Source organism: Muscardinus avellanarius (assembly GCF_963383645.1).
Source record: "Muscardinus avellanarius genome assembly, chromosome: 9".
NCBI classification, from domain to species: Eukaryota; Metazoa; Chordata; class Mammalia; order Rodentia; family Gliridae; genus Muscardinus; species Muscardinus avellanarius.
The window spans coordinates 66,279,984-66,307,563 of record NC_137795.1 but is presented as its reverse complement, the minus strand read 5'-3'; the positions used below and the strand labels follow the sequence as shown (position 1 = coordinate 66,307,563).

General features: G+C 38.4%; 1 protein-coding gene across 7 annotated transcripts in view; it reads right to left on the bottom strand.

Moving 5' to 3' along the window:
* PPP1R9A (protein phosphatase 1 regulatory subunit 9A) overlaps nt 1-27,580 on the bottom strand; it is a gene marked incomplete at both ends in the record, with an annotated part of 289,674 nt that overhangs the window by 49,140 nt on the left and 212,954 nt on the right. For all 7 annotated transcript variants that reach the window (XM_080701326.1, XM_080701327.1, XM_080701328.1 and 4 more), the window contains one exon: nt 13,425-13,580. In XM_080701326.1, coding sequence (XP_080557452.1) covers nt 13,425-13,580 — 156 coding nt within the window. The remainder of the gene's footprint in view (nt 1-13,424; nt 13,581-27,580) is intronic.

Sequence of the window (27,580 nt, the reverse complement as noted above, 5' to 3'; positions counted from 1 at the left end):
AAGACAAGATGGCAGGTTTGAGGACAGCCTCAGCAAGTAGTGAGACTCTCATCAACCTAGTGAGACCCTGTTTCAAAATAAAAATAAAATAGGAGTGGGGGTATTGCTTGGAGGTAGAATAGACATGGATTCAATCCCTAATACCACAGGTGGAAAAAAAAAAAAAAAGAGCTTAGAAAGAACATTTCCCCCATTATTCAACCAACATTTAAGTGAAAGAGACTATGCTGTCACCAAAGACACATGAACAGGGACAAAATATTCCTCTGAGATACCTACTTCAAGGAGGTTAATAAATCCCTCTTCCAGGAAAAGCGCTGCAGATGATCCTAAGAGAAAGTGTGGTGGGACCTGCTCCTGGATGGCTTCACTGGTCTGTCAAGAGGAGTCAAGTCAGATGATCTTTGTCATTTTTTTATTTATTTATTAAATTTTTGTGGGGCTGGAACCCAGGAATTCTACCTCTGAGCTACACTTCCAGTCCTATTTTATTTTTTACTTGGAAACAGGGTCTGGCTAAGTTGCTAAGGGCCTTCCCAGGTTGTTGAGGCTATCCTTGAACCTGTGATCCTCTGGTCTCATCCTCCTAACTACTGAGATTATAGGCATGTGTCAAGCAACTTGATTGTTGCCTCTGATCTCTGTCATGTCTTACGTCCAACTGTGGACCCTACCTTTCAGGCAAAGTGGGCGAGGTGGGTCTGAGATACCCCCGTTTCATGCAGAAGAGAAAAATTCTTTTCCAAAAGGTGAAGGAACTTGGGAAAAGAAGTGTAGTTGGTCAAAGGTTGAGCTGTCTTGCTCGAGAGCAGGTCTCTTTTAACCATGATTAGAGAAAAGACTTGGGATGGGAAGACATAAATACAAATTAAGAACTGTAGGCGAGCATCTTTTAACTTAAAAGACGGCTATCTTTTATTTATTCTGTCATCTCTAACACGAATACCATAGATACCCAGCCTAAGATATCAGCCCCAATAAACATACAATTCCTACAGAGAACAGGAACTCTCACTTAACATTCTGTAGGCATACATGCTATGGAGATTTTGTGTTTATTTCTTTCAAAAAGATGAATAAAGAGCATGTATGCATACGACTGAATCAATATAATCAAATATAACCACTGGAAATAGAAACATCCTTACACAGAAACATAAATAATCAGATTGAACTTTTGCACTCTCTACTTACTCTGTGCAAGCAGAGAAAACATCTTTTTAAGTGACAAATACTACTTTTATAAGGATTGAAGAGAGTTCTACTACCAGAAATTGTATAATCAGAGAAGAGTAACCATCTCTGCTCTTACTTTACAAAGGCACACTAATTGGTGTTTGCCTATAACTCTATAAGACGGTTTCAGCACTGGAATCAGAATTTTTACAATTACGTTTGTGAGTACTGGACTGTCTGTTTACCCACAACAGTGTATGTGCCAGAAAAGAAGAAACTAAAGCTATTTTTGCAGACACGCTGGAGCTGTTTAAATGAAGCTGTGACATATTTTTTTTTTTGTTTCTGCTCAAAGCTTTATGTATGGTATTTACCTTTATCAAAGGAGTTCTTCTCAGGGAATGGTGTATATACAATAAGCTGCGAGAGGCTGACGGAGGGGCAGCATAACTGCATCTGAACAGGACCACCTGCAGCACATGCAGTCAGGGCGACTCTCTGAGGAGGCCCTTCAAGTCACAACTCCAAGACTGCTTATTAATGATGCAGTCGCAGGATAGTTAGCAGCTTGTAATTACACTTCTTTAAAAAAAACTTTTGTCACTACTAAGTAGGTAACGATTTATAGTTTCTCTTCTCATGAATGGAAAGTTTCATAAAGATGACTGTTTATTCCCCCAATGAATTTATGACTTTTCTATCTTCCTTTTTCATAGACTTAAATAAAACAAGCTCGGCATGGTGGTGCACACATCGAATCCCAGTGCTTGGGAGGCTAAGACAGGAGGATCACAGGTTCAAGGCCAGCCTCAGCAGTTTAGTGAGACCCTATCTCAAACTAAAAAATAAAAAGGACTGGGGGCGTAGCTCAGTTACAGAGTGCCCCTGGGTCCAATCCCTAGTACCACAAAAAATAATAATAATAGATACATAAAACAACTCGCTTTCAGACTTCACTTTTCTTGATAAGGAATGTAGAATTGTTTTCACTGGTGCTAAGAGGCCTGACTCCTCAGGAGTGGTGGTATCAGTTAAGACAGCACCTGGCCAGCAGTTTCTGATGCAACCTCTCTACTCCCCACTAAATTATCAGAGAAATCGTATTATTATGATTTTATTCTAGAATATGAAACAGTTATAAAGTTGAATTTTTAAAAATCTATTCAGACTTTATCCAAAAGTCAAAATAAGATTCCTAAAACTGACGAGGTGGTAAAAAAAAAGCTGCTGGCAGGACACTTGGTGCTCCTCTTCCTGACTGCTCCAGTCCCCGCCTGCCAAACGTTTTGCCCAGAAACAGGACCACAAATAGAATTTCTAATGCCCTTAGTAGTCCATATTTGCCATAAAGTTACTATCAGAATAGGAAAAGCCCACAAGAAAGTGGCTGATGTACGTCAAGATACAGCACAGACCTCAAAGAACACTAAAATAGACGAGGGTGATCTGGAGAGTTTGTTAATAGGCCAAGGTTGTTGTTTTTCTTTTATTTATCCTAGAATAAGGCAGTAAGTTTTGTATTTAGTGTTACTAATTATTTGCTTTTAAAATTATAAATCCCAGCCAGGCATAGTGACACATACTTATAATCCCAGTACTTGGGAGGCTGAAACAGGAGGTTTGAAGATTTGAGGACAGGCTCAGGAAGTAGTAAGACTCTCATTAACCTAGTGATACCATGTTTCAAATTAAAATAAAATAGGTCCTGGGACACAGCTTGGAGGTAGAAGGCCCCTGGGTTCAATCTCTAGTACTACAGTAAATAAATAAATAAATAAATAAATAAATAAATAATCCTATGTCTATATCTTCTCAAGGTAAAGAAAGAAAACATCAACTTGAAAATACAAATTAGCTGCCGGGTGTGGTGGTGCATGCTTGTAATCCCTGAGCTTGGGAGGTTGAGACAGGAGGATCACACAGGCTCGAAGCCAGCCTCAGCTACTTAGTGAGGCTCTCAGCAGCTTAGTGAGACCCTGTTTCCAAATAAAATATAAAATAAGTCTGGGAGTGTAGCCCAGAGGTAGAAAAGCCCCTGGGTTCCACCTCCAGTACCACCAAAATAAAAGAAAAAAAAATGACAAGTCAGCATATATGTGAAAATAATGTGTCCCAAGAGTAAAACAAAAGTATCTTAAAGTAATTCTTGGGAATACCAGGATGAAGGAAAGCAAAAGAAGATGAGCAAAGGATGGAGAATAAGAAAATTAAATATTTAATAAGAGAACTAAATCATGCTGTAGTGCTAAAGAGCAAAAAGGAATCTGGAGCTAAGGCATAATTAGTGACACAGAAAATGGAATCATGTTGGTATACAGAACTGATCTGAGAGACACGCGTCACTTTTATCACAAATAACCATAGTAACATATGATGACATCATTTAAAAAAATTAAGACTGTGAAAAGACAATTTATCTGACCAAAATGTAATAAAACCTTAAATGAATAAAAATGTTACAACTTAAAAATTATTTTCCCAATATTTTAAGTAAAGAAGCAAACAGTCAAAATGAAAATCGGAGACTTTTTGCAAAGTAATGACAATAATAAGAATGCGACTGGAATGTAAAAGATGTGTAAAAACACACAAGAGACAAATTCATAATTTTTACTGTCTGCCTATTTAAACAATAAAGATGACAACAAATTAAGGAATAATTACAAGAAAGTGAAATATGAACAAACATGTCTAAAAAAACCAAAGATAATGAAAATAATAAAAAATAAAGGCAGAAATGGCTAAATTACATAGGGGCAAACTAACAAAAGCCACTTCCTGTCTCTCATGAATTCAGCTTTGGAGATGCCAAAAGAGAAAAAAGAAACATCTTTGGGCTTCAGGCTCTCATTCATCAATCAACAACAAAGCTTGAGAAATTCTTGGGAGAGTGAACACAGGTGCATCCAGATGTCAGGAAAACTGAGAATCTGTAAGGACAATGTCAGCAACCAGAAATGGGGGCAGCAGAATTCATCTTTGACTTCCTCCACATGGCCTGAGTGAGCATGCGTCTGGAGGTAAGTCAGGGCTGCCTTCTCCATGCCCTGAAGTTTCGAGCTCCTGGACATGAACGTCACTTCTGGGGCCGGGTGTGAGGAGGATGGCAGCACAGAGATGCTAGTGAGTAACCCCAGAGCAACACTGGGGCCCAAGGCACTCAGAAGAGCGCAGTAAGGGGAACACAGCATGCAGGTATGTGAAAGCATCCCTATAAGTGCATTTAACTAACACGCCTGAAATGCTACATAGCTATATTTATATATGTGAGAGGAAGAGAGTTAGAGGACAGTATATATGGTTATTATTTTAAGACAAAAACATATATATTGATCTGCTTTATAATCTGCTAGAAAAAATAACCTACCAGTCAGGGCAGTAAAATAAGAATGTTAACTTGAAAGCAACAGCTGAGAAATTGACATATCTGATGACAAACAGATAAAAAAAAGAGGAAAGAAATGAAAAGAAATTTTAGAAAGTGGAAAATATGAAAGAAGGTGGCAGGCATAGGTTCTAATACTAAAGGGATTAAGGCAAATATTAATGTATTACTCATCAATTAACTGACAAAGACTCCCAGAGTAGTATAAAAGTAAGATATGAGAATAGGCTGCCTAAAGTGAATATCTGAACACAAGGACATAAAATGGATGAAAATAAAGGGATGGGAAACACAGATGCTATAAATATATCTTAAAAAAGAAAGTGGGACTTCCGGGAAGATGGCGACCGAGAAAAGCGGGGCTTAAGAGTCCCGCTAACAACCAATCTCCATTACCACAAAAAGAGCGCCTTTCATAGCCAGAAAACACCATCACCAGAAAAACAAAAAAAACCACCAAGCTCCAGAGAGAAAGCGGACTGAGAACAGAGCTCAGGGCCACAGAGGAGACACATGCGCCCGAGGACGCGGCAGCAGCGCCATACTGCCGGCGGCAGCGGCGAACTCAACGGACGGCTACAGCAAGCCGAGGTGAGCCGATGCGGAACAGCCAGGCGGGATCTTTCGGCGCAGACAGCATTTAAAGCTCCCAGTGGCTGAGCTCAGCACACGCTGCAGGGATTCAGAGCGGAAATCAAAACCAGAGAAGAAAAAATACGCCAGCCTCATGACCGAGGGCGTGGCAGAGGCGCCATATTGCCACCGGCAGCGGCAGCTGCAGTGAAATCACCGAGTCCAGTACAGCTACATCTGCGTACTCAAGAACAGTGAGTCAAATTGCGGGCCACAGAGGAGAAATCGCAGTATTGTGCCTCCTGGGACTTGACCCAGTGAGGGAGTGGTGGTGGCAGAGATATCACACCATAGGAGAACGTGCAACCTGGCACCCCCCATAGTTTAAAGCAGCCTCTATCGACTCCCTGGGTCGGAGACTCTGTGATACAACCCAGTAAAGGAGTAGTAGGGTCTGAGATAATACAGACTCGAGATCCAGAGCACCTTAAGTGAAGCCATAGTGACCCAAGGGAAGAACCCAGAGAAGGCACAAACCTCCGAAATCATGGGAAAGAGGAATAACATTGGAGTAATGAATGTGCACAACCCCACAACATCAGAACCTGATAAAACAGAAAATCAGAGATTTCTAGAAGATCAAATCAGGAAAATAACTGTAGAAATAATAGAGGTGCTTCGAAAAGAACTCAGAGAGAGCCAAAAAGAGATAAAGGATGCAATTAATGAAGTAAAGGCCTCAATTCAAAGCACAAACAACCGATTAGACCACATGGAGAACAGAATCTCGCTCTTAGAAGATGAGCAATCCAAAAATGAATGCATAGTTTCTAATCTAGAAAAAAATATCCAACAGCAGGAATCTGACATTGAAGAAATATGGGCCCATCTTACGAGAGCTAACCTAAGAATAATTGGAATAGAGGAGGGAAAAGAAAGTGATACCAAAGGGATCAACAATCTCTTCAAGGAAGTAATAGCAGAAAATTTTCCAAATATAGAGCAAGAGGTTGATACACAGATCCAGGAAACTTATAGAACTCCCTTTAGACAGGATCGGAGAAGAGGATCCCCATGCCATATAATTGTCAAAATGACCAATGTGGAAGCCAAGCAGAGAATCTTAAAGGCAACAAAAACAAAGGGCCAACTGACATTCAGAGGCAAACCAATTAGAATCACTCCAGACTTCCCAAACCAAGTCATGAGAGCCAGAAGGGCTTGGAGTAACATATTCCAAACTCTGAAAAAAAACAACTTCCAGCCAAAAATTTCCTATCCAGCAAAACTTTCTATCAAATTAGATGGAGTAATAAGAAGCTTCCATGACAAACAGAAACTGAAGGAATTTATGTCTTCAAAACCAGCGCTAGAGAAAATACTCAAAGAGATTAACTACAAAGAAGAAATAGGTAACACTCACCAGAACCAGAGAAACAAGAGTTTCCATCCAACAGACAACTAAGATTGGTTATCTGTGGAGATTCATTATTTATGTTAGTCTTTTACCTATCTCTAAGTTGTATTGCTTGCCTTTATTGTTGTTAATTTTTAGGATTTCTAGTTAGAATATTAATATACCTTCAGATATAGCATTTGGAAATATTTTATCCAATTCTATTAGTAACTTTTAACTCTGTTTACATTGTCTTTGGATATACAATATTTTCTTTTATTTTTTAGGGAGTTTGTATATTCTTCTGTTGCCTGTGCCATTGAAATCATATCCAAGAAATCACTGCCAATTTCAATGTTGTGAGGTTTTATGACCCAGATTTTCTCCTAAAAGTTTATAGTCTTAAGATTTATATTTAGGTCTTTTATCTATTTTGAGTTAATACTTGTATATGGGATTAGGTAAAGGTCCAATTTTATTCTTTTCCATGTAATTATTATTTTTCAACAATATTTAGTTAAAAGATTATTATTTCCACCACCAAATGTTCGTGGAAACCTTGTCAAAAATAACTTGACAATATAGGGAAGAATTTAGCTCTAGGCTTGTATTTAACTCCAATGGTCTATATATCTGCCTTTAGAACAGTACTACACTGTTTCAATTATTGTAGCTTTATATGGTTTGAAATCAGAAAATATATATCTGCTAGCTTTGTTCTTTTTCAAGATCGTTTTGGGTATCTAGAATTCATATTCCATATTAGGATAGATTTTTTTCTGAAAAATAAATATATAAATATATGATAGTTTCACCTAAAAAAACAGAAAAAAATATGCTCTAGTAAGAAAGAAAGCAAAAAGAAATATTGAAATGCTATCTTTAAATCATCAAACGCTTGGTATCAGACAAATGAAACTGTTATGTGAGATTATCATTTTTAATTTTGGATAAATTGCTATAATACTAGATGTCAACCACTAAGCCAAGCATGGGAAGGAGGGATGGGGAGAGAATGGGTTGGGGATCGGGTGGGGGCTGACTGGGCGATGTGTGCATGTATGTCTACAAAAGTTTGTATCCCACTATGATGTATGAATACAGTGCACCAATAAAATAAAATTAAAAAAAATTAAAAAAAAAAAAAAAAAGAAAGTGCTGAATGTCTACTATCCAACAAGATAGAATTTAGAGCACAGTGATTCTTAAAATACAAGAAATTTTATAAGAAATCAAGAAGTTGTGATAATCCTGAACATATATGCAGCTAACAACAAAGATTTAAAATACATAAACTCAAGCTGGGTGTGGTGGCTCACACTTGTAATCCCAGCATTTGGGAGGCTGAGACAGGAGGATCGTGGCTTGCAGACAGCCTCAGCTACTTGGTGATGCCCTCTGCAACTTAGTGAGACCCTGTTTCAAAATATGAAATAAAAAATAGGGCTGGGGGTGTAGCTTGGAGGTAGAATGCCCCTGGGTTCCATCACCAGTAACACACACACATGCGCGCGCGCGCACACACACACACACACACACACACACACACATAAATAAATAAAATAAAAGACATAAAACTCAATTGATAGGATTATATTAGAAATAAACAATAGTAGCTGGTGACTTTAACACATGCTTTTCAGAACTGGTAGATCAAGCAGACAAAATCTAAGTGATATCCTAAAATATGTGTGTGTGTTACATTATCAATTTTATGTGTATATATATATATATATATATGGAAAACATAAACTGTATACATAGAATATGTGTGATTTCTGCATACACAAGAAATATTTAAACAAAACTTTTTTAATCGAGTTACCAACAAGTTTAAGAAACCTAAATAATATTTGTTATATGGATATATTTTTGAACAGTGTGTAATAAAGTTAGAACTCAATAAAAGTATAGCAAAATAAAGTTCAATATGTCTGGAAATTAAAAAAACAAAACACAGAAGCCGGGCGTGGTGGCGCATGCTTTTAATCCCAGCATTTGGGAGGCTGAGACCAGAGGATCGCGGTTCGCTGACAGCCTCAGCTACTTAGTGAGGCCCTTTGCAACTCAGTGAGACCTGGTTTCAAAGTAAAGAATAAAAAATTGGGCAGGGGCTGTAGCTCAGAGGTTGAATGCCTCTGGGTTCCATCTCCAGACCCGCAAAAAAAAACAAAAACAAAAACAAAAAACCCAGAATAATTATTATACAAAAGTTCTATATGTTTGACAAATAAATACCACCAAATAATTATTGTGTTAAAAGGAAATAAAAAAGAATGTATAAACAACAATGGTATTCTACATGTAATAAAACTAATATGTAGCTAAAACAGTATTCAGAAAAAAACTGTAGCTCAAGACACACTGTCAGAATTCAAGAGCTATTGAGAATTAATGTACTCGAGTTGGGCATGGTGATGCACACCTAATAATCTCAGTACTTGGGAGGCTGAGACAGGAAGATTCAAAGGTTTGAGGCCAGCCTCAGCAACTCAGGGAGACTCTTAGTAACCTACCCAGACCCCACTTCCAAAGCAAAACATTAAAAAGGCTAGGGGTAGAGCTCAAAGGTAGAATGCCCCTGGGTTCGATCCCCAGTACTACACACACAAACAAAAAAGAATTAGTATACTAAGTAAAGTAAAAATAATGATATTGGTAGTAAACAATAAAAAATATTTATAATTTAAAGAGAAACCATTAGGAATGTCAAAGTTAGCATGACAGACGAAATTCTGTAAAAACTGAGAAAAAAGTGAAAATATTCAAATATAGAGAAGGAAAAATAAAAGGGTATTTAGAGACATAAAAACACAATACTTCAAAAATATTTTATAAAAATAAACTAGTATGAAAACCTAAATAATAATAATAATAATAATAATAATAATAAATTAGTCATTTTTATCACTGTGAAAAAATATCCAAAAAGAACAACATAGAGGAGGAAAGTCGTCTGGGCTCATGGTTTCAGAGTTCCAGTCCATGGCTGGTCAGCTCCAAGACAGAAACATCACCAAGGCAGGATGTGGCAGGAGAAAGTTCCTTAGCAGCAGGGAGTCAGAGACAAAGCCAAAGGGATCAGGAACAGGTAGAGTCTCCAAGGCCACACTCCAAGTGACCTATCTCCTCTAGCCATATCCTACCTGCCTATGTCACCACCTAGTAAATCCATTCAAATAATTCATCCATCAATGGATTTGTCTGATAATGAGATTAGAACCTTCACAATTCAATCATTTCACCTCTGAACATTTTGTGTTGACAATACATGTGTTTTCCCAGGGGATATTCTGTATCCAAACCATGATGATAAGTTTCTTGAAAAATGCAAAATATTGAAATTGGCCTTCCCCAAATTAAAACTTTTTAATATAGCAATAGCCATTGTAAGAAGTACTTAAAATTTCCCCCACAAATGCACAGATAGCTTATAGTTGAGTAATAACAAATTTCTGGGGACAGAAATTTCTACTTATACAAATCAACTTTATTTTATAAAAGTTGCTTTGAAAAACAGAAAAGTAGGGAAAACATTCTAATTCATACTGAAGCTAGCATAATCTTTGTAGCAGCTTTTAACTGATCAGATTTTTGTTATTGCTGGACACTTATGTAACTAATAGAGAGTACCATAAAATTCTGGAGAGGATCAGAAAAAAATTTTTGAATAGATATATTCCATGAACTTTCATTAAAAGATTCAATGTGATAAAAAAAAACCCACAAATTAATTAACTTCCTAGTTTACTCTGATTACAACAAAAAGCACAAAGAAAATATCAATGGAATTGATAAATTCAAAAAATTTAAATATGCTAGAAGAATTTTTTAAGAAGAAAATTAGATGGATCTGACTGAGTCTAAAAACACTGCACTAACACCAACCAAATAGGAGGTTCCAATGCAGTCCAAAGTGTACATGCAAAAATTCTGTAACGGTGCAGCTCTCTGACCAGAGGGAAACGGACAAATGAGTGTTTAATAAAAGTGCCCACCAACCTTTTAACTGAGGAAATTAAATCAGTTACCTGTCTTATATCATGCAATCAATTCTCAGTTTGTGCGTGATCCCATCTATTCACTAATTTTTTTGTGTGTGTATTTGGGTCTGGGGATGGAACCCAGGGGCATTCCACCTCCGAGCTATACCCCCTGCACTATTTTTTATTCTTTATTTTGAAACAGGGTCTCACTGCATTGCAGAGGGCCTCACTAAGTAGCTGAGGCTGTCCGTGAACCGCGATCCTCCGGTCTCAGCCTCCTCAATGCTGGGAGTACAAGCGTGCGCCACCACGCCTGGCCCATCCATTCACTAAATATTTAACCATGAACTATAAGCCAAGAACTGTGCAGAGATGAGAATATGATCGTGAGCCAGATGAGAAGCACACAGAGTCTAGTAGGAAGATAACAGCCCCACACTAAAACAGATTGAGATACTGTCAGCCCACTGAATTTTCCCAATTAATATGAGAAGTATTTCTGCTTAAAATAATTAAGAAAACCCTGTAATCAGGGACACTGTAAACACTCCAATACAACACGACCCTTTGCACTCACCCAAGGTTCTGTGCATAATCCTACGAAAAATGCCTAGTGCTCTACTGTATTTGGACACGTCTGGTAATCACATGCATAAACTTAAGACTGTGATAGTGATCCCGTGCAAGATACAAATGCTCTGAAATAGTGACACACATGTAGTTCTTACTGAGATCAATCTCCTGAAGAAACTAATATGCTAAATATGAAGCAAGAAAAGAGAGAAGTTCAATGAAGTGATATTTGCGTGTTCTTAACATTGAGATGAACCTCTAATTATGTGCTTATAACACTGTTAACCTGGACACTCAGTATCGGGAGGGAAGGAGGGAAAAGGGGAGGAGGGTTGAGAGGAAGGCACCAAGTACTGTGTGAATATATGCCAAGTCAATATAATCCACATTATGATGTGAGACTATAGTGAACCAATAAAATTAAAAAAAAAAAAAAAAGTTAAAGGCAAACTGGAACTTCAGCTACTTGGGTTAAAGATCAATGAATCAGTCATGTTACGTGAAACAGGTCCAGGCCACGTAGCTGTCTATACCAATGTCATCAGAACTTTTTCTGCTGAGGAGCAGATGACAAGTAATTTAGGATATTCAAGACAGTCAGTGTTGCAACAACTCAACTTTGCTGTTGTAGCATAAGATCAGTCACAAGCAAACAAAGAGATGAGTATGGTTGTATTTGAATAAAACTTTTTCTACATAACAAAACAGAAAACAAGGCAGTAATCCAGATTTGGCCAGGGTTACATAGTTTGTCAATCTCTGGTCTGGTTTAGATCACACAGTTGTCCATACAGTGATAGACACTTAAAACAATATTCTTGGAGTCCTGAATCCTTGGCTCAATTCTGAAAGGGAATGATACAACCACCTTCCAGCTCCATTATCTACTAGAGACTAGGGATCAGATTCACCAGGCAGCATGAAAGAGCCTTTACAGCCTTTTGCCATACTGTAGCTTAATCTCACTGCCTCCAATACTTGTCAGAGTTGGATTGTGAGTAATAACATTTAAGGAAGATTTATTAAAGTATAAGAACTTTCTTTATATTTCTAGATAATCTATATTCTTGGACCAAATCAGAGCTATAAAGAGAACAGGTGTCTAGATAATGCCTCTTCCTTCCCCTCAGCCACTTCCTACAGAAGAACTTATTTTTACACGCTGCTCTTTGGATTGAAGCTATCAGTTAATCCAAAGGGTATTTATAAAAATGAGGTGGGCTGAGGTGAATCCGTGGTAGAGCACTTGATTAGCATGTGTGAGATGCTGGGTTTGATCCCTGGTGCCACCAAAATAAGGAAATAAATGCAAAAAGAAATGAAAGTAGGAAAGGAAGAGGTTGTAAGTAATGACATCTTTGTTTTCAACAATGGCGGATGCCCCTCCCCCCAGACAATGGAAGATTGGCTGCACGGGCACCAATTCATTGCTGTTTACATGTTAGAGTTCTGAGTTAACTTGGAAGAAGAGCTTATATGGAGATATCCCTGGCCCTTTTCTGACGGCTCCTTGCTCCAGGAGGCTGGCCTCTTCACACTCTGATGCTGTTTTTTACCAGGCTCCCTTGCTTGAGTTTGGCTGGGGAGAGGTGCTCAGTAGGAGGAGAACAGCACTGGAGGAGTGGGGTGGGGCATATATCACATTTGCCCCAGGTTTGAAGTTTTTGTTGTTGTTGTTTTTGCGGTATGGGGATGGAACCCGGGGGCACTGTACCTCCGAGCTACATCCACAGCCCTACAGCAGTGGCTGCATCTTGTAAAGCTGCAGGTATTCAATGGCTCTCCTTCAAAAGGGGAATCTCTTTACCTATTAAGCCAAAAGATGGTGACAGCTTCCTGCTGTTGCCAGTCCCTGCACATTTCACCATCCCTTGTTAGTTCTATTAACCCTGTTCAAAGTCTCTTCATTAGACTTTTCAATTAAGCTCTTTGGGTATGCCATCTGATTTTGATTAGCACTCTATTTTAGGGAAAGAAAGGGAAAAAAGGGCTTTTTAGAAATAAAATCATTGCTTTAGAAGAAAGCTCATCACTAAGTACTAGAACTTCCATAAAACTGAAGCTATATATTTGAATTTTTCATGAAATTGCACTTTAGGTTAGAGTTTAAGATTCTGGGCTCGATATGTTGCAAAGCCACTATGATAACTGACAAGCATTTGATTTAGTGATAGTGGAATGAGATCCACCTTACTTTGAAATTTGAAACTCAAGACAATCTGTTATTAAAAAGTTTCATTTGAAAACTGATTTTTCTTAATATTTCATTCACACAAACACATATACTTAATAATGAAATGGACAAGTATAGATATTTTGCAGATCAGTGACCTACCTCTTTGAACTTGTGACTGAGCTTGCTTGTGTCCAGGTCTGATGGAGAAAACATGTCCTCGTTTTCGGGCAGCTCAAAGACTTCAATGGCCATATCACCACCAGGAAGAACAGGCCCTACCTCATCCTCTTCTTCATCTGTGGCATATTCTCCTGTCTGAAAGGAAGGGGAGTTCAGAAATCCAGGTTTCCTTACCCGGGGTGGAGGTGGAGGTGGAGGTGGGTTTTTTGAAAATATTTAACAGAGGAGAAAGAGAACATGTCACCAAATGGTAAAAGTGTAAGTCAGCTTAAAATCAAGCATGCTTCACACAGCCAGTGTTATAAACAAGTGTTAGTTCAAAAATTCAAAGGAGCAAGTCCATGCCATAAGGATGTACATTCCCAGAAGCTGAACTGTGTCAGTAGCATCTTTAGTACAACAACAAGCATCGTGTTTTCAATCTGAGTATTTGGTGCTTTAACTGAATAAAATGAGGTTGCTAAGGAAAATATATAATATCTTTAAATTCCCACTTCCTGTGTGAATAAGTCACCCAGTATTGAAAGCAAAGAGGAATAAAGCAGAGTTCACAAATTCACAGAGTTGGAAGGAAACTTAACTAAACCTTGCAAAAGTTCAGACAATTAGTTCTCTTCTAAACTTTCGAGTTCATCTGTCCTGTTTCACTTGCTAGTTTAGGTGATGGTAAACTAGTGAAAAGGACACATTGAGGGTTTCCAATTGCCAAACTGATTGTGTACACTGTTCTGCCATTTTGTGCTTTTATAAAACAGTATTTTATCAGGGGAAATTTTTTTTCCTTCAATTATAATTCTAGAGTCCTAGCTTATCTTTGAAAATCCAAAGATCTGTTGATATAGTCACGTTGTCATGGATGAAGGATTGGCCACTATTGGCAATAGCTGATCTATTAGAGGATACGGCCACTCTCTGACACACTCCTGCTTCCCTAACTCGCTTTGCTTTGGGTTAGCTTCACTCCTTTATGATACTGAGCCCCTGTAGGTATTTGAGTTCCTCTGGAATAAATGTTTCTCTTTGCCATTAACTTTCTTCACATTAGAAAGTAGCTCTTCTCTTGGCAGCATGAGACTATCATTCAAAATAACTGTTTGAAATCTTTACCTTACAATATAATTTAAAGATACATCACTGGTTCACATGGTTAAAAAGACAAATTTCACTTAATTCATCCCTGTTCTTTCAGATAGTACTTTAATACATAAAACACCAATAAGAATTTATAAAGCCTTCAAAAAAAACTTTCTTAAACCGTGTACTGGATGATTTATTCCTTTGATTAACTAGGCTCTGCATTTGATTGCTACTTTTTGTTCTGCACAATTTTCTTCCTGCTAAAGCTGCACACCCCACCCTCTTTTTAAACTATGTTCGAACATGAAGAAAATCTGATCATTAACCTCAAGTGTAATAATTCTTAGTGTCTGGAAAATTATTTAGATTTCTTTTTTTCAAATGAAATAAATCACTTTAGTTTCCTTAATAGACCTGCATCTTTTTCTCCAATTGTCTTTGTGGTTTATTTCTGACATCTCTCCAAGTTCTCCATGTTGTGGGTCCTGGAAGCAAACATGGTTTCTATGAAGGAATCTGAGGGCCACTGACCTCACTGAACACAGTGACCCCCTGACTGCATTTCCCCACACAGAGCCACTGGCATGACTACCTTGACTCTGATGGCATTTGTATGTAGAAGCAAGCTCAGGATATTTCATGTGAGGAAGTGATTTTTGAAACTGGCTACAGATTAGCTAGGAACACTTTTACCTCCCCCACCCTCAAAATTAGATATGTTTTGACTGAAAGGAAAAAAGTTGAGATTGATGGCCCCAACATTTTAAACCCACACAGCTCTTCACTACCTAAAAATCCAGGGCTCTTTAGAAACCATTCTGAAAGTGTGGACTATAAACACCACCTCACTGGCCTGGCCCTGGCAGGAAAGGTAGGTAAAGAAGGAGGCTGGTTGGTTCAGATAGCTTCTGCTTGTCAGTACAGTAATACCCTACAAATCTGAAAAGGACTCTAGTTTTAGATTTAGTATGCTTTTTTATGGTATCTTGCAAATTAATCCATTTCTTATTTGTATGTTTTTACAGCCAACAATACTTTGTAAATACCAGTGATGTTAGCTAATAGGAATGTAGAAAGACTGGTAATGAATGATCTCACCATGCGGAGGCATGGAAGTATGGACTTACTGTTAACCTTCTAGTCACAATTAGCAGTAAAGCTCAGTTTTGAGTTTGAAGGTTTAAACCCATATTAAAAATCAATTCTATATCAATTTGATGACTAACATGAATGAAAATGAAAATCTTAAGTCTAAAGTATGGCTAAACCTTAACAACATTGTGTATCTAAATATGAATCAGAGCCTGGTGTGGTGGCGCACGCTTGTAATCCCCGCGCTTGGGAGGCGGAGACAGGAGGATCGCGCAGGTTCAAAGTCAGTCGCGCTGGTTTAAGAGACACTGTTTCCAAAAATAAAAAAAGTATAAAATAGGTCTGGGAGTGTAGCCCGGAGGTAGAAGGGTTTCCAGGAACCCCAGTACCACCAATAAATAAATAAATAAATAAATAAATAAATAAATAAGAATCAGAGAAAACAACTTGATTTTCTTTTATAGCTCAAAAATAAGTGTTTGCTCACTATATGTGAGAGAACTAATATAAATATGTTCTTAGGGTGGGTCTAACCTATAACAGAATCTCCATACATTTTTAAAAGAATTAAATCCAAGAATGCCCATTGCATTTACCTGATACTATTTAATTGCTCCCTAAGTCAGTTTTCAAAGATATAAAGAAAACAAATTGCAGTCATTTGTTAGGAAGTAGTGACCTGTCACATGTATCTTTTAACAGATTAGAGTGTATACATAGGAAATTCTTACCTCGAGGTATAGAGGTATAGTTCTGTCTTTGTCATCCATATATATTTTATCAAAATTATCTTCACAAATTTACATGATTAAAAATCCTTCTTGCTTCTTTTTGACTTTGCCAGTTTCCTGTTCTTCCCAGTACCCAAGTTACATGCAAATCTTCTAGAAATTCTTATTGATTTTATCTTTCCATTTACTAATATTTTCTCTTGAAAATTAGTCTTTATAAGCATCCTGAGGACAAACTGTTTTTTACTGTGTCGGAATTACCTCTTCCAGATATGGAGAAGGTTTTCAAAAACTTTATATTGATGTATAATTACAACACATCAAATAAAAGCATATGAAAAAATGTCTTTGCCGTCACTCTCACTTGCTGACCATTTACCATTCCCACCCTGAATGGAGTACAGAATAAAGAATACATTTATTATAAAATCCCACAAATATCTATAAATATAAAGCTATTTACTGCACTAAGAATAACAAATTCTGTTGATTCTTTTATATTTATTGAAAATAAGATTTGTTTTATATTTTCCCTATAATATTCTGAATGACACGTAATAGTATGTTAGTAGAATATAAATCTCAAAATTAAAATTGGACTCAATCTGACATGCCATTTAAAGAGAAAGATAAAAACATACACACCCTGCTACAAAAGAGAAATTCCATTGGTGGCCAGCTCCTTCTCCTGCTGGCCAAATTAAAAATCTTTCAAGTGACCAGAAACTTTTGACATTCTTATTCCAACTTGCAAATGCACTTCAAATGTGTGTTCAGCATCGTATAGGTCCCCAATAACTACTTGAAATGGATGCTAATGTATTATTTTGAGGAAACTCAGACTCACAGACTCCTTAGGACTAATTAAGTTTTTGAAGCTATATCTAATATATTCCAAATTCATGCTTTTTATTCTATGCTATGCAGCTTCTAGTCTATTAAAAAGGAAGTTTTACAGAAAAAAAAACAAAAATATATTCTTTTCGTATTTTTCAGTCTATAAACCTGTTGCATAGTCCTACTGTGTAAAGATTCACCTTCCACAACTTTGAACATTGTCATTTGATTCACTTTGAAGACGTGTGTTTACTGAGCTCCAAAGTTCCTATTCTTTTCCCTTCTCTCTTGACTTGGGGAAATTGCAAAGAAGTTCCCTTAAAATGGGTAGGGAGCAGTAATGAGTGAGTTAATTGCAATATAAAGAAAAATTATTTAAAATAAACATGCATACACATATAGCATCTTATGTTATCTTAAATCATAAAACTCTTCACTTATTTGCCTCCTTTTAATTGCAGGGCCAAGTCTTCCTCTTGGCTTATGAGCTTACTGCCTGATGTTTAATACATTCTTATAAAAACCACAACCATAATATATAACCCATAAAACTTAGTGTCCTTGAGATGGACAATGATCCTTATATGAAGGCATGAATGTAAAATTCTTCTAGAGTTTATGTAGAACCGATGTGGCCCTTTCTTTCATAATTATTTTCCACATTCAATTTTGTTGAGGTACCCGTTTTTATTGAACTTTTCAAAGGTTTTATATATTATATCTACTTTCCATAGATAAATGACTTCAGAGTCTTTTTTTTTTTTTTTTTTTTTTGCAGGTCTGGGGATGGAACCCAGGGGCATTCTACCTCTGAGCTACACCTCCTGGCCTATGTTATTTTATTCTTTATTTTGAAGCAGGGTCTCACTATGTTGAGGAGGGCCTCACTAAGTAGCTGAGGCTGGCTGTGAACCATGACTCTCTGTGTCAGCCTTCCAAATGCTGGGATTACAAGCGTGCGCCACCCCATCCGGCTTTCAGAGTCATTTTATTCATACTACATCAGAGCACTTACTATTTTAGTAAATAACATTATTACAATAACAAGTATGTTGATAGGTTCCACCTCTTGGTAAACATATAACTTCTGACTGTGAACATAGTGCGCTGGTGGGACATGCTGGAGCCTGGAACACTTCTGAGATCTGCCTATCAGTCTAGGCTTTACAGAAGAAATAGAGATCATCAGTTGATTAGTGAGTTGGTGAAGTGGAGACCAATGGGAGCTTGGTTGTGTGCTCTCTTAGAGCTGAGTTCAAATCCTGGCTCTGAGACACTGAAAAATTTAGCTTCTAGATAGAACTTGCAATTTCTTCTCTTCTCCTTCTCCTTCTTCTTCTTCTTCTGGTGGTACTGGGGATGGAACCCTTCTACCTCCGGGATACACTTCCAGACCTGTTTTATATTTTATTTGGAAACAGGGTCTCTTAAGGCAGCAAGGCTGGCTTCGAACCTGCGTGATCCTCCTGTCTCCACCTCCCAAGCGTGGGGATTACAAGCATGCACCACCATGCCTGGCTTTGCTTCGCTTCTTTTCCTTTATTTCTTTTCTTTTCTTTTCTTTTTCTTTCCTTTCCTTTCCTTTCCTTTCTTTTCTTTTCTTTTTTGGTGAGGTACCAGGGATTGAACCCAGGGGCATATTACCTCTGGGCTACATCTCCAGCCCGATTTTATACTTTATTTTGAAAAAGGGTCTCACTAAGTTGTGGAGGGCTTCACTAAGTAGCTGAGGCTGGCCACAAATCCCGATACTCTTGTCTCAGCCTCCCAAGTCCTGGAATTACAAGTGTGCACCACCATGCTCAGCTAGTTTTGTTTCGTTTCCTTCCTCTCTCCCTCCCTCCCTTCCTTTTATTGGTGCAATGTAATTATACATCATAATGAGATTCAACATGATACAAATATACATGGACACATCCCTTGGTTCAGTTTCTTCATCTATAAAGTAAACAAGCAAACAATAAAGGCTCCATAATATAACAAGATGCCATGTAACTAAATTCACTAGTACCTGAAAAGCATTTATGACAAGGCCTGGCACACAGTAGGTGTTCAAAATCAATGACTGCTGCTATTGCTGCTGCTACTGGTACCAACACTGAAATGGAAAACACTAATGCCTCTCCAATCAGTGTCCTGCAGCCAGGTGTTTACTAGGCTTTGGTCTCAATAAATATAATTCCCCGTAACACCTTGATGCATGAATCTTTTATAAGCAAATTGGTCATTCTGGATTAAAACCTTTCCTTTCACTAAAGCTGCTCCTCCTCTAATGGTCTCACTTCTGCAGCAGGCTCTGCTTCTATAAAACCCAAGCAAACCTCCATGGTCTGTGCTGCCCATACATCCTTCAGCTCCCACCTGCTGCAATAGTCCATCATGAACATCCACCTACATGATGGCATACTAGGATGATGCTGCCTTAACAACTCTCCAAACCCACTCACTTATGTTCCCACAGTATGCCGTACATCAGCCACAACACTTTGATGTTTTTATATCTGCCTTTTCCCATCAACTTCCTTAAACAAAACGTTCCTTGAGCCAGCCAAGTACAATTCATTCCTGTAACCCCAGTGTGGCTAGTGCACTCTCTGGCATCCGTGGGCACTGAACAAATGTTTGCTGAATGGATTAAGACAGTTCTAGCCACATCTGCACAGCAAGCATAGCCTGATTTTCCTGTTAATCTCAGCCTTCCCGTATGAAATATAGCACGGCACAGCTGCAACTGGGGCCTGAATGACCCTTTAGGGGATTTTTCTCTTGTTGTTAGGTTCAACCATTTACAGTAATTTTTGCTGTAGCAATGTTTGCTCTGGTAAACTCAGGGAAACCAAATGGTCCTAATCATAAAAATAGCCTTAATTATGCAGTTTTTGTGGGAATTTGTTTACTGAAGTTGAATCTGGTTATATGTGTTTTCAGACTCAGTTCTGAGAGAAAACAGAAGAAAGTTGATTTTTCTCTGAAGGAGAAAGATCTCAAACCAAGACGTTAATGTTTAAAATTCCTCAATCTGCACAGACCATCCAGATGGTTTTCAGAGAAAGCATCTGCTTCTCTGCAATCGGCGTCTCTTTCTCCTCTCTTGTGTCAGTGGCTTCCCTGTGTCCTACTGTCTATAATATTACACCACTCGATATCCTTGAATGCTATTTGCTCCTCTATAAAATGGGAATAAGAGTGCTTTCTTCATGACATTGTTGTGAGAATTTATAGTAGTGACACATTCAAGCAGCTAATCACGGTGCCTAGACTCTGGTAAATGACTGTGTGACTTTATGCCATGATTATTTTCACCAGCCCCTTATTTCTCCAAGACAACACCATAAAATAGTGTTATAACAAGAGTCTAAAAATCAAGAGACTTAGAAGAAAAAAAAGACTTTGAGTCACAGGGACCTGATAGTGAGTTCATATCTTTTGTGGTTTCCTCATCTATAAAATGACCTCATAGGGTATTGGAAGGATTCAAAGACATAAATACACAAAATATTCAACATGACAGTCCATCAGATGTGTTCATTTCTCTTCCCATCTATCAATTCATTCAAAAATTTTTGTCAATCTTTCATTCTCTGAATGCATCCTGATTTTCGCTCTTATTACCTAGCCTACAAGTAGAGAAATGTCTAAAATCCCTATCTCGATCACTCGGGTGGTCCTGTATGCCCTTTCAGGCTCTTATCAAGTCATCGGGAGTACAGCTGACAAATCACTCTTCCTAAAATTCTAGAGTTAAGATTTGTCAATAAAATCTTTTCCAACTACTAAAATGCATGTTTTCCTTCTTACTTTTTTTCTAGACCGAGCACAGTGGCATGTGACTATAATTCCAGGTCTCCAGAGGGTGAGACAGAAGGACTGCAGGGTCTAGGCCAGTCTCAGAAATTTAGGAATATAATCAGCAACTTATAAAAAATGATTAAAAAAAAGGGCTGGGAGCTGGGAGTGTAACTCAGAGGAAGGATGCCCTTGGGTTCAATCCCCACTACCCTTACAATCTAGCAATTGTGTTATCATTTGATATTACAGTATTTCAAAAGTTTATTTAGCTTTTATTCCTTTCCTTTTTAGAAAGTTGACTCCAAAGCAGGAACACCATTTCCCACAATATAGTGCGCAGATCCTAGCAATCCCTGCTTCCCGAGTATAGGCTGGACCTAGCAACTTGCTTATAACAACTAGCTGTACAGCAAAAGTGGTGGAAAGCCACTTTATTTATTTGTCTGTTTGTTTGTTTGTTTTGTGGTACTGGGGGTGGAACCCAGGGGCTTTTCTACCTCCAGGCTATAGTCCCAGACCTATTTTATACTTTAATCCGAAACAGGGTCTCACTAAGTTGCTGAGAGCCTCACTCAGTAGCTGAGGCTGTTTTTGAACCTGTGTGATCCTCCCTTCTCAGCCTCCCAAGCGCTGGGATTACAAGCGTGCGCCACCACATCCAGCTCAGGAAGGCCACTTCTAAGATCAGTTTGTACACAGAAAGTGACTTGCATCTCTTTCTTTCCGAGCTTCCACTATTTGGAAAGCGAGGCGCCATTTGTTAGCAAGAAGAGAGAAGCCCACATTACAAGGAACTGAGGTTTCTGGCCAACAGCCCACCAGGACCTGAGGCCTGCCAACAGTCACATGAGGGACTTGGGAGTGGATCCTCTGAGTCCTGCAGACAGCTGTGAGCAGACGTGGAAGCAGTTCTTCTCCCAGCTGAGCATTTAGATGACCGCAGCTTTGGCTGACACCTTATTCTTAGCCTTGGGAGAGATCTTGAGTCTAAGGCATCCAGCTACACTGACTCACAGATGCTGTAATGTATAAATATTTTTTAAGTAACTATGTTTTGGCAGTAATTTGTTATGTAGCAATGGAAGGGGGCTGTCATAAGAAATAAAGAAAAAATATCCAAGGAAGTAACTTTGGAAAGAGGAGGTGGGCAAAGGCTGGAGGGATTCTGAAGAGTGTCTTACAGCGAGCCTAAATTGCCTTAAACTAGTTGTTAGTGGGAATCTGGACAGTGGGATCCTCCTTACAAGCTGCAAAAAGTCTAGCAACATTATTACCTTCTCTAATGAGAAAATAGAAAATGCGCCTAGTGCACTGGGTGATCTTTCTAAGTAAAATTTCAAGGTGTTGAAGATACTTGTGTTTTTCTCTGCTTATTGTAAAATGTGAGAGAAGTAGGCACAATGAGAGGACTATCAAGCACTGAGGAGCAAGATTTGATAGTGTTAGGAGTCTTAAAATTTAAGTCTAAAGTTAAGAAATAAAGTTCAAGTCCAAGGTGCTGCCAGAAGAACACAATCTAAACGGAGAAGGTATAACTAAAATTTTCAGATGTCAAGCTTAGGAAACCCCAGTTTTATATAATGAGTTATAAGCAAGACTTTCACTGTCCTGAAAGGAGAAGACACTATCTCTATTTTCCAAGGTTATTCATTACATAAATATTACTGAAAAGATAATCTAAAACAAAGACCACCCATGCTTCTGCTCATAAGACATGCAGAGAAGAGACCCACAAGGGGAATCATCTCTCAACAGCATCCAGCCTCATTTCTATGCCATTTTTGTGGCTTGTGATGAACTTTCTGATGTTCACAACACTCCCATGGCTATACTGGTCAATGTGACCAAGAACATCCAGGATCTAAGCCATCCAGTCTTCTCACAGCACATGATTAAGGCTACAAGGAACAGCAAGACTCCAAGTAGTAGAATTAATCCAACTCGTAGCCCTGAGATCAGCTATATCTCCTAGTCTCCCAGACTCAACTGGCTCAAGAAATCCCATAACAATTCAAGATCTACCTTGAAAACCAGGTGGTTTTCCCCATAAGCCTCTGCATTGACTTCTCCACTGGGCCTAAGTTATTATTCTAAGGGCAGCAAGATGAACTGCCAAGTACACAGACCTGGCCATTGACATATCACCTAAGTGAGGAAGAAACTCTGAAATACCTAACCTGGTTATATTACTCCAATTATAAGGAAAATCATTCACAAGGTATATAATCAGTCAGTTATCCCTCGGTAAAAACTCATTTTGGAGGGATCACTACTCTTCTGAAAGCCACGTTATCTAATAATGGGCTTTCTTTAGACACCCAGAAAAATATTTTAAATAATTTTTCTTCGAAATATTTCTTTAAAAGGGACTTCTGACCAGAGCTCTAAGTATGATGTTGAGTTCTACCTACTGAACAAAAACAACCATGTCCATTTGTGGGTCTGCAAACTTAAAAGTTTCCAGGGCTGAAAATCCAGTAGATAGCACTGGACAACTTAGCTGAACCATCAGTGAACCAAGCCCAGGAACTTAAAAATCCTAGCGATTAAAGGCACCAGTGCACCAGAGACCCTGCTTCAGAAGGTAACGTGGCAATCAGTCTCCCTAACAGGAAACTGCCACTTCTCTTACGTGTGTGTGTGTGTGTGTGTGTGTGTGTGTGTGTGTGTGTGTCCCTCTCCTGAGAATTGAAGCTGGGGCCTTCACATGCTAGGCAAATGCTCTACCACTTATCCCTAGCCCAGCAGATTTCTTAAATCTGTCATTTCCACTGAAAAACAAGATATGCTGGGCTCTTCAAATCTTTTGGTCATGGGTTAAGGCTGACCCATCTCAAATGAAGAACATAAAGCCAGAGAGTAGCAAGGCCTACAAGGGCCATTCAATTTCAGAGGATTTTTTGTTTGTTTGTGTGTGTGTGTGGGGGGGGGGGGTACTGGGGACGGAACCCTTCTACCTCCAGGCTATACTCCCAGACCTATTTTATATTTTTATTTGGAAACAGGGTCTCTTAAGCCAGCAAGGCTGGCTTCAAACCTGCGCGATCCTCCTGTCTCTGCCTCCCAAGCGCGGGGATTACAAGCGTGCGCCACCATGCCCGGCTAGTTTCAGAGTTTAATAGCAGATCAATAGCCAGAGTTTTTGTTTGTTTTGTTTTTTAAGCAAGTGTGTTTGGTTTGGTGACTGATCAAGTACACAGAACTGTTGTGTTGGGGAATGGCTTGAGTATTCTGACAGCCATTAAATGTTTACATAAGCTGTGAGCTTTCTTTCTACTTCTGGATTTCTACATTGCTTCTGGGGACCACTAGGGAGAAAACAGAGAGTGATTTACATGTCCTACGATCATTGCTCTACATGTGGCAATCTGTGAAGTTGAGAAACCCCACTAATAGTAATGGGACACAGATATGCAGGCAAAGAACACATCGATTCTACCCTAACTTTAATTACAGAAGCCACAGTATTCTGGGTATCTGACTGAGGATTCCATCCACAAGGCCATTTTCACTTTCCTTCTCATTGTGAACTTCCTCATATCATTTAAGCTTAGATGTCCTTCTCACCACGAGACCAGGTGAGATGTGAGTTGCAAGCTAGTCTCCACAACACCACGAAGTTTAAGTGCCTCCCCTCCAAAGGTTCCCTAGAATACTGCAGGAGCTTACCTAGGTATTTGGTCTCTCTGGAGGGCAAACAAATCTTAGTCCTACCCTTTGTCATTTTTTCTTAGAGCAGCTGAGATCAGGGCAGAAGGAGAGAGGAGGCCAAGAGGAGCTCCATTCCAGCTACATATCCATTTACTTTTAGCTTTGAGCAATGCAGTGATTACTCATGTTTTAACCTAGCTCCAGTGTCTACAGGCCACCTAAATCATATTAGAAGGTGAGCCATCATTACTGGCACCCCCTATTTAGCTTTGGGGAGTCTGACTTAGCAATCATAACCTTGACTTCCATGGTAGAAACTCTGTAATGGAGTCCATTTTAATCTGAGGCATTTGCTGCCCTGTTATCCTGACAGCATCTCTGTACATCTTTGTTTTTAACCTCAGGGTGAGGGGAGTCTTCCAGGATGAAGAGGTGACTCTTCTTCTCCAGTGGATGGCCCTTACCAGCAGTACAGCTGCAATCCAAGGTTGTCAGGGCCCAGATATTTACCTAGGATTTCCACAGTTTACCTATCTCAGAGAAATCTCCTAGACAGAGCCCACTACTCAGCCAGAACCCACTGCAAAGAACTTTGAGACCTTCCAGGATCTGGATGAATCTAAAGTTGGCATGACAGATACAGCTGACTGGAGGAGGGGGTGAGTCAACAGACAGCCCAATGGCGGCTACTGTTCCTAGCATGATGCACTCTGGTTGTTATCATTTCCCCAGGGAACCAGCTGGCATCAAAGGATTCACTTGGTTTCTGACACAGTGATTGGAATTCCTTCTTTCCTGCTCAGTGTAGGTGTGTTCTTGTCAATACTGTCTGAACTGGGTAAGAATTCTTCCTCTACGCCAGGATGTGTCATCAGGCTAGTTGAAGAAGACAACCATCATTTTTTGTGCTGGTTCTTCAAACCACAATTTCTCCAGGGTGATGACAGATGATTCATGCACAGGAATGTCCATGACATGTCAGGAGAGGAACTCAGAGCTCAGGCAGGGCAGGTCTCTCACGTGCAGAAGTAAGTGCGACTGCCCTTGCTCTGGAGGAAAAACCCTCTATCATCCCAGTCCATCCACTATACACACACTATAAAGACAACCCAAAATAAAGGACAGCCGGCAGCTCAGAAACACAAGAAATGCAGAGAAATATTTCCTAATCATCAGCTTAAGGAAAATTCACCTGAAAACTCAGCTTATTTAGACAGTCGAAATAATATTGTTCATTTAAATGAAAAAAAATATCTAGGAATTCAGCTCATTTTAGATATCTACCTAAATAGTACTGTTTAGTTTACCTTTATGAAAATGTTCTAATTGTTACTGTTTTGATATACTCTGTTCTATGGGTAAACTAGTCTTTCTTCTTCTTGAAAGCACCCTCTATTGCCCCAGCTTCTCGTGCTACAACAAAAAATACCTTGCAAATAAAAATTAAAATTAGGAACCTGATTTTAACCTATATTCACATTTTCTTTTATATGTCATTAGTTATAATGATTATTTTGTACCATGGCTATTGGCCTTTTGACAGCTTGTCCTAAAAATGACTTAACGTCTTTATAATCTTTATTTATTCTCTCCAAAAAAAAATAGCAAGTTTCTTATGAGTATAAAATATATTTTTTCTATGACTCAATATTCTTAATTCCTTTTAATAAACCTATATACAAAAAGTGTAATGCCACTGTCTTTTAAGTTTCTGATAAATATATTCTATACAAGAAGAGAACCGGGGGTCTTTCTTTTTTCTTTTGAGATCCTGAACAAAATAGTCAAATGTCACACTGCAATTTCATACTTGCAGTCTTCCTTGAGTTTCATTTTACTTGCCAAGAAAACAATGAAGTACTTATTCAGATACCAGGAGAACTATGGGAAGAGACTGAGGGATTTGTATTTCCCTGAATTTTTAATCTGCAGAAGAGGACAACTGCACTTACCAAAGGGGTATATGTTACTATTTTAATAATCTTATACAACTAATTATGCCTTAGAAAATGTGATGCTTTATAAGAATTGATTCACATGATTATATAAATGATAGCAGATCATCAAAGAGAACCAGAAATTGGTTATATAATTTAAAATACCAAAACTAATGAAAATTTCCTTGATGATACTTTTATGCATATTCTAAGGATTAATGATAAATAGAATCTCAATCTAAACATCTCTTTCCAGGGAGAATTCCAGTCCTTCTGTCACATGACTACTGTGAGCTCTATGGCAGCAATTCCTTCTTGTGAAATGTCTGCAAATCTAGTACTCAGAGATCTTCCTTTCAGTGTTCCTGGCATCTCTAACTGGGACAGCCACTACTCTTGACTGCATCAAACCCTTTCCCACAAAAATCCCATAGCCCTAGGCCCTCTACCATACAAATCTGAGTCTAGGTAGAGAAATCTTTTAAAAAGTATCATGAGATTTTTGCATTGAGGCAAATTTGAGGCAGAAAACTATGTCATTCATTTCATAACTACAGGATTGTTGAATATTAGATATTGCACATGGTATATCTTAAATTTTGCTATGTACCGAGATGACACAGGCTCTTTATAAAATAATTCTTAAATATAATGAATAATGAATGACCCAACCACTATCACCAACTTAATGCAAGAAAAGAAATAGTACACTGCGCTGCAGACATTTGTATGTGCTCCTAGATTCCATTTCAATGGTTTTTTTTCATTCTTAGTTTCTGTTAGACTACATTTTAACTGATGTATAATTATATGACTTTTTATAAATGAAATCATATTCTTCGGTATCTTTTTGCTTTTACCAATATGTTCCTTCAATTGTACCAGCTGTTGGAGACTCCTGGAACAATTTTTGAGTGTCATTCTACTATACACTACAATATATTAACCCATTCTCTTGTGGAAAGAGATCTTAAATACATTCAATCTTTTTCTATTACAATATTATACATAAATGTTTATC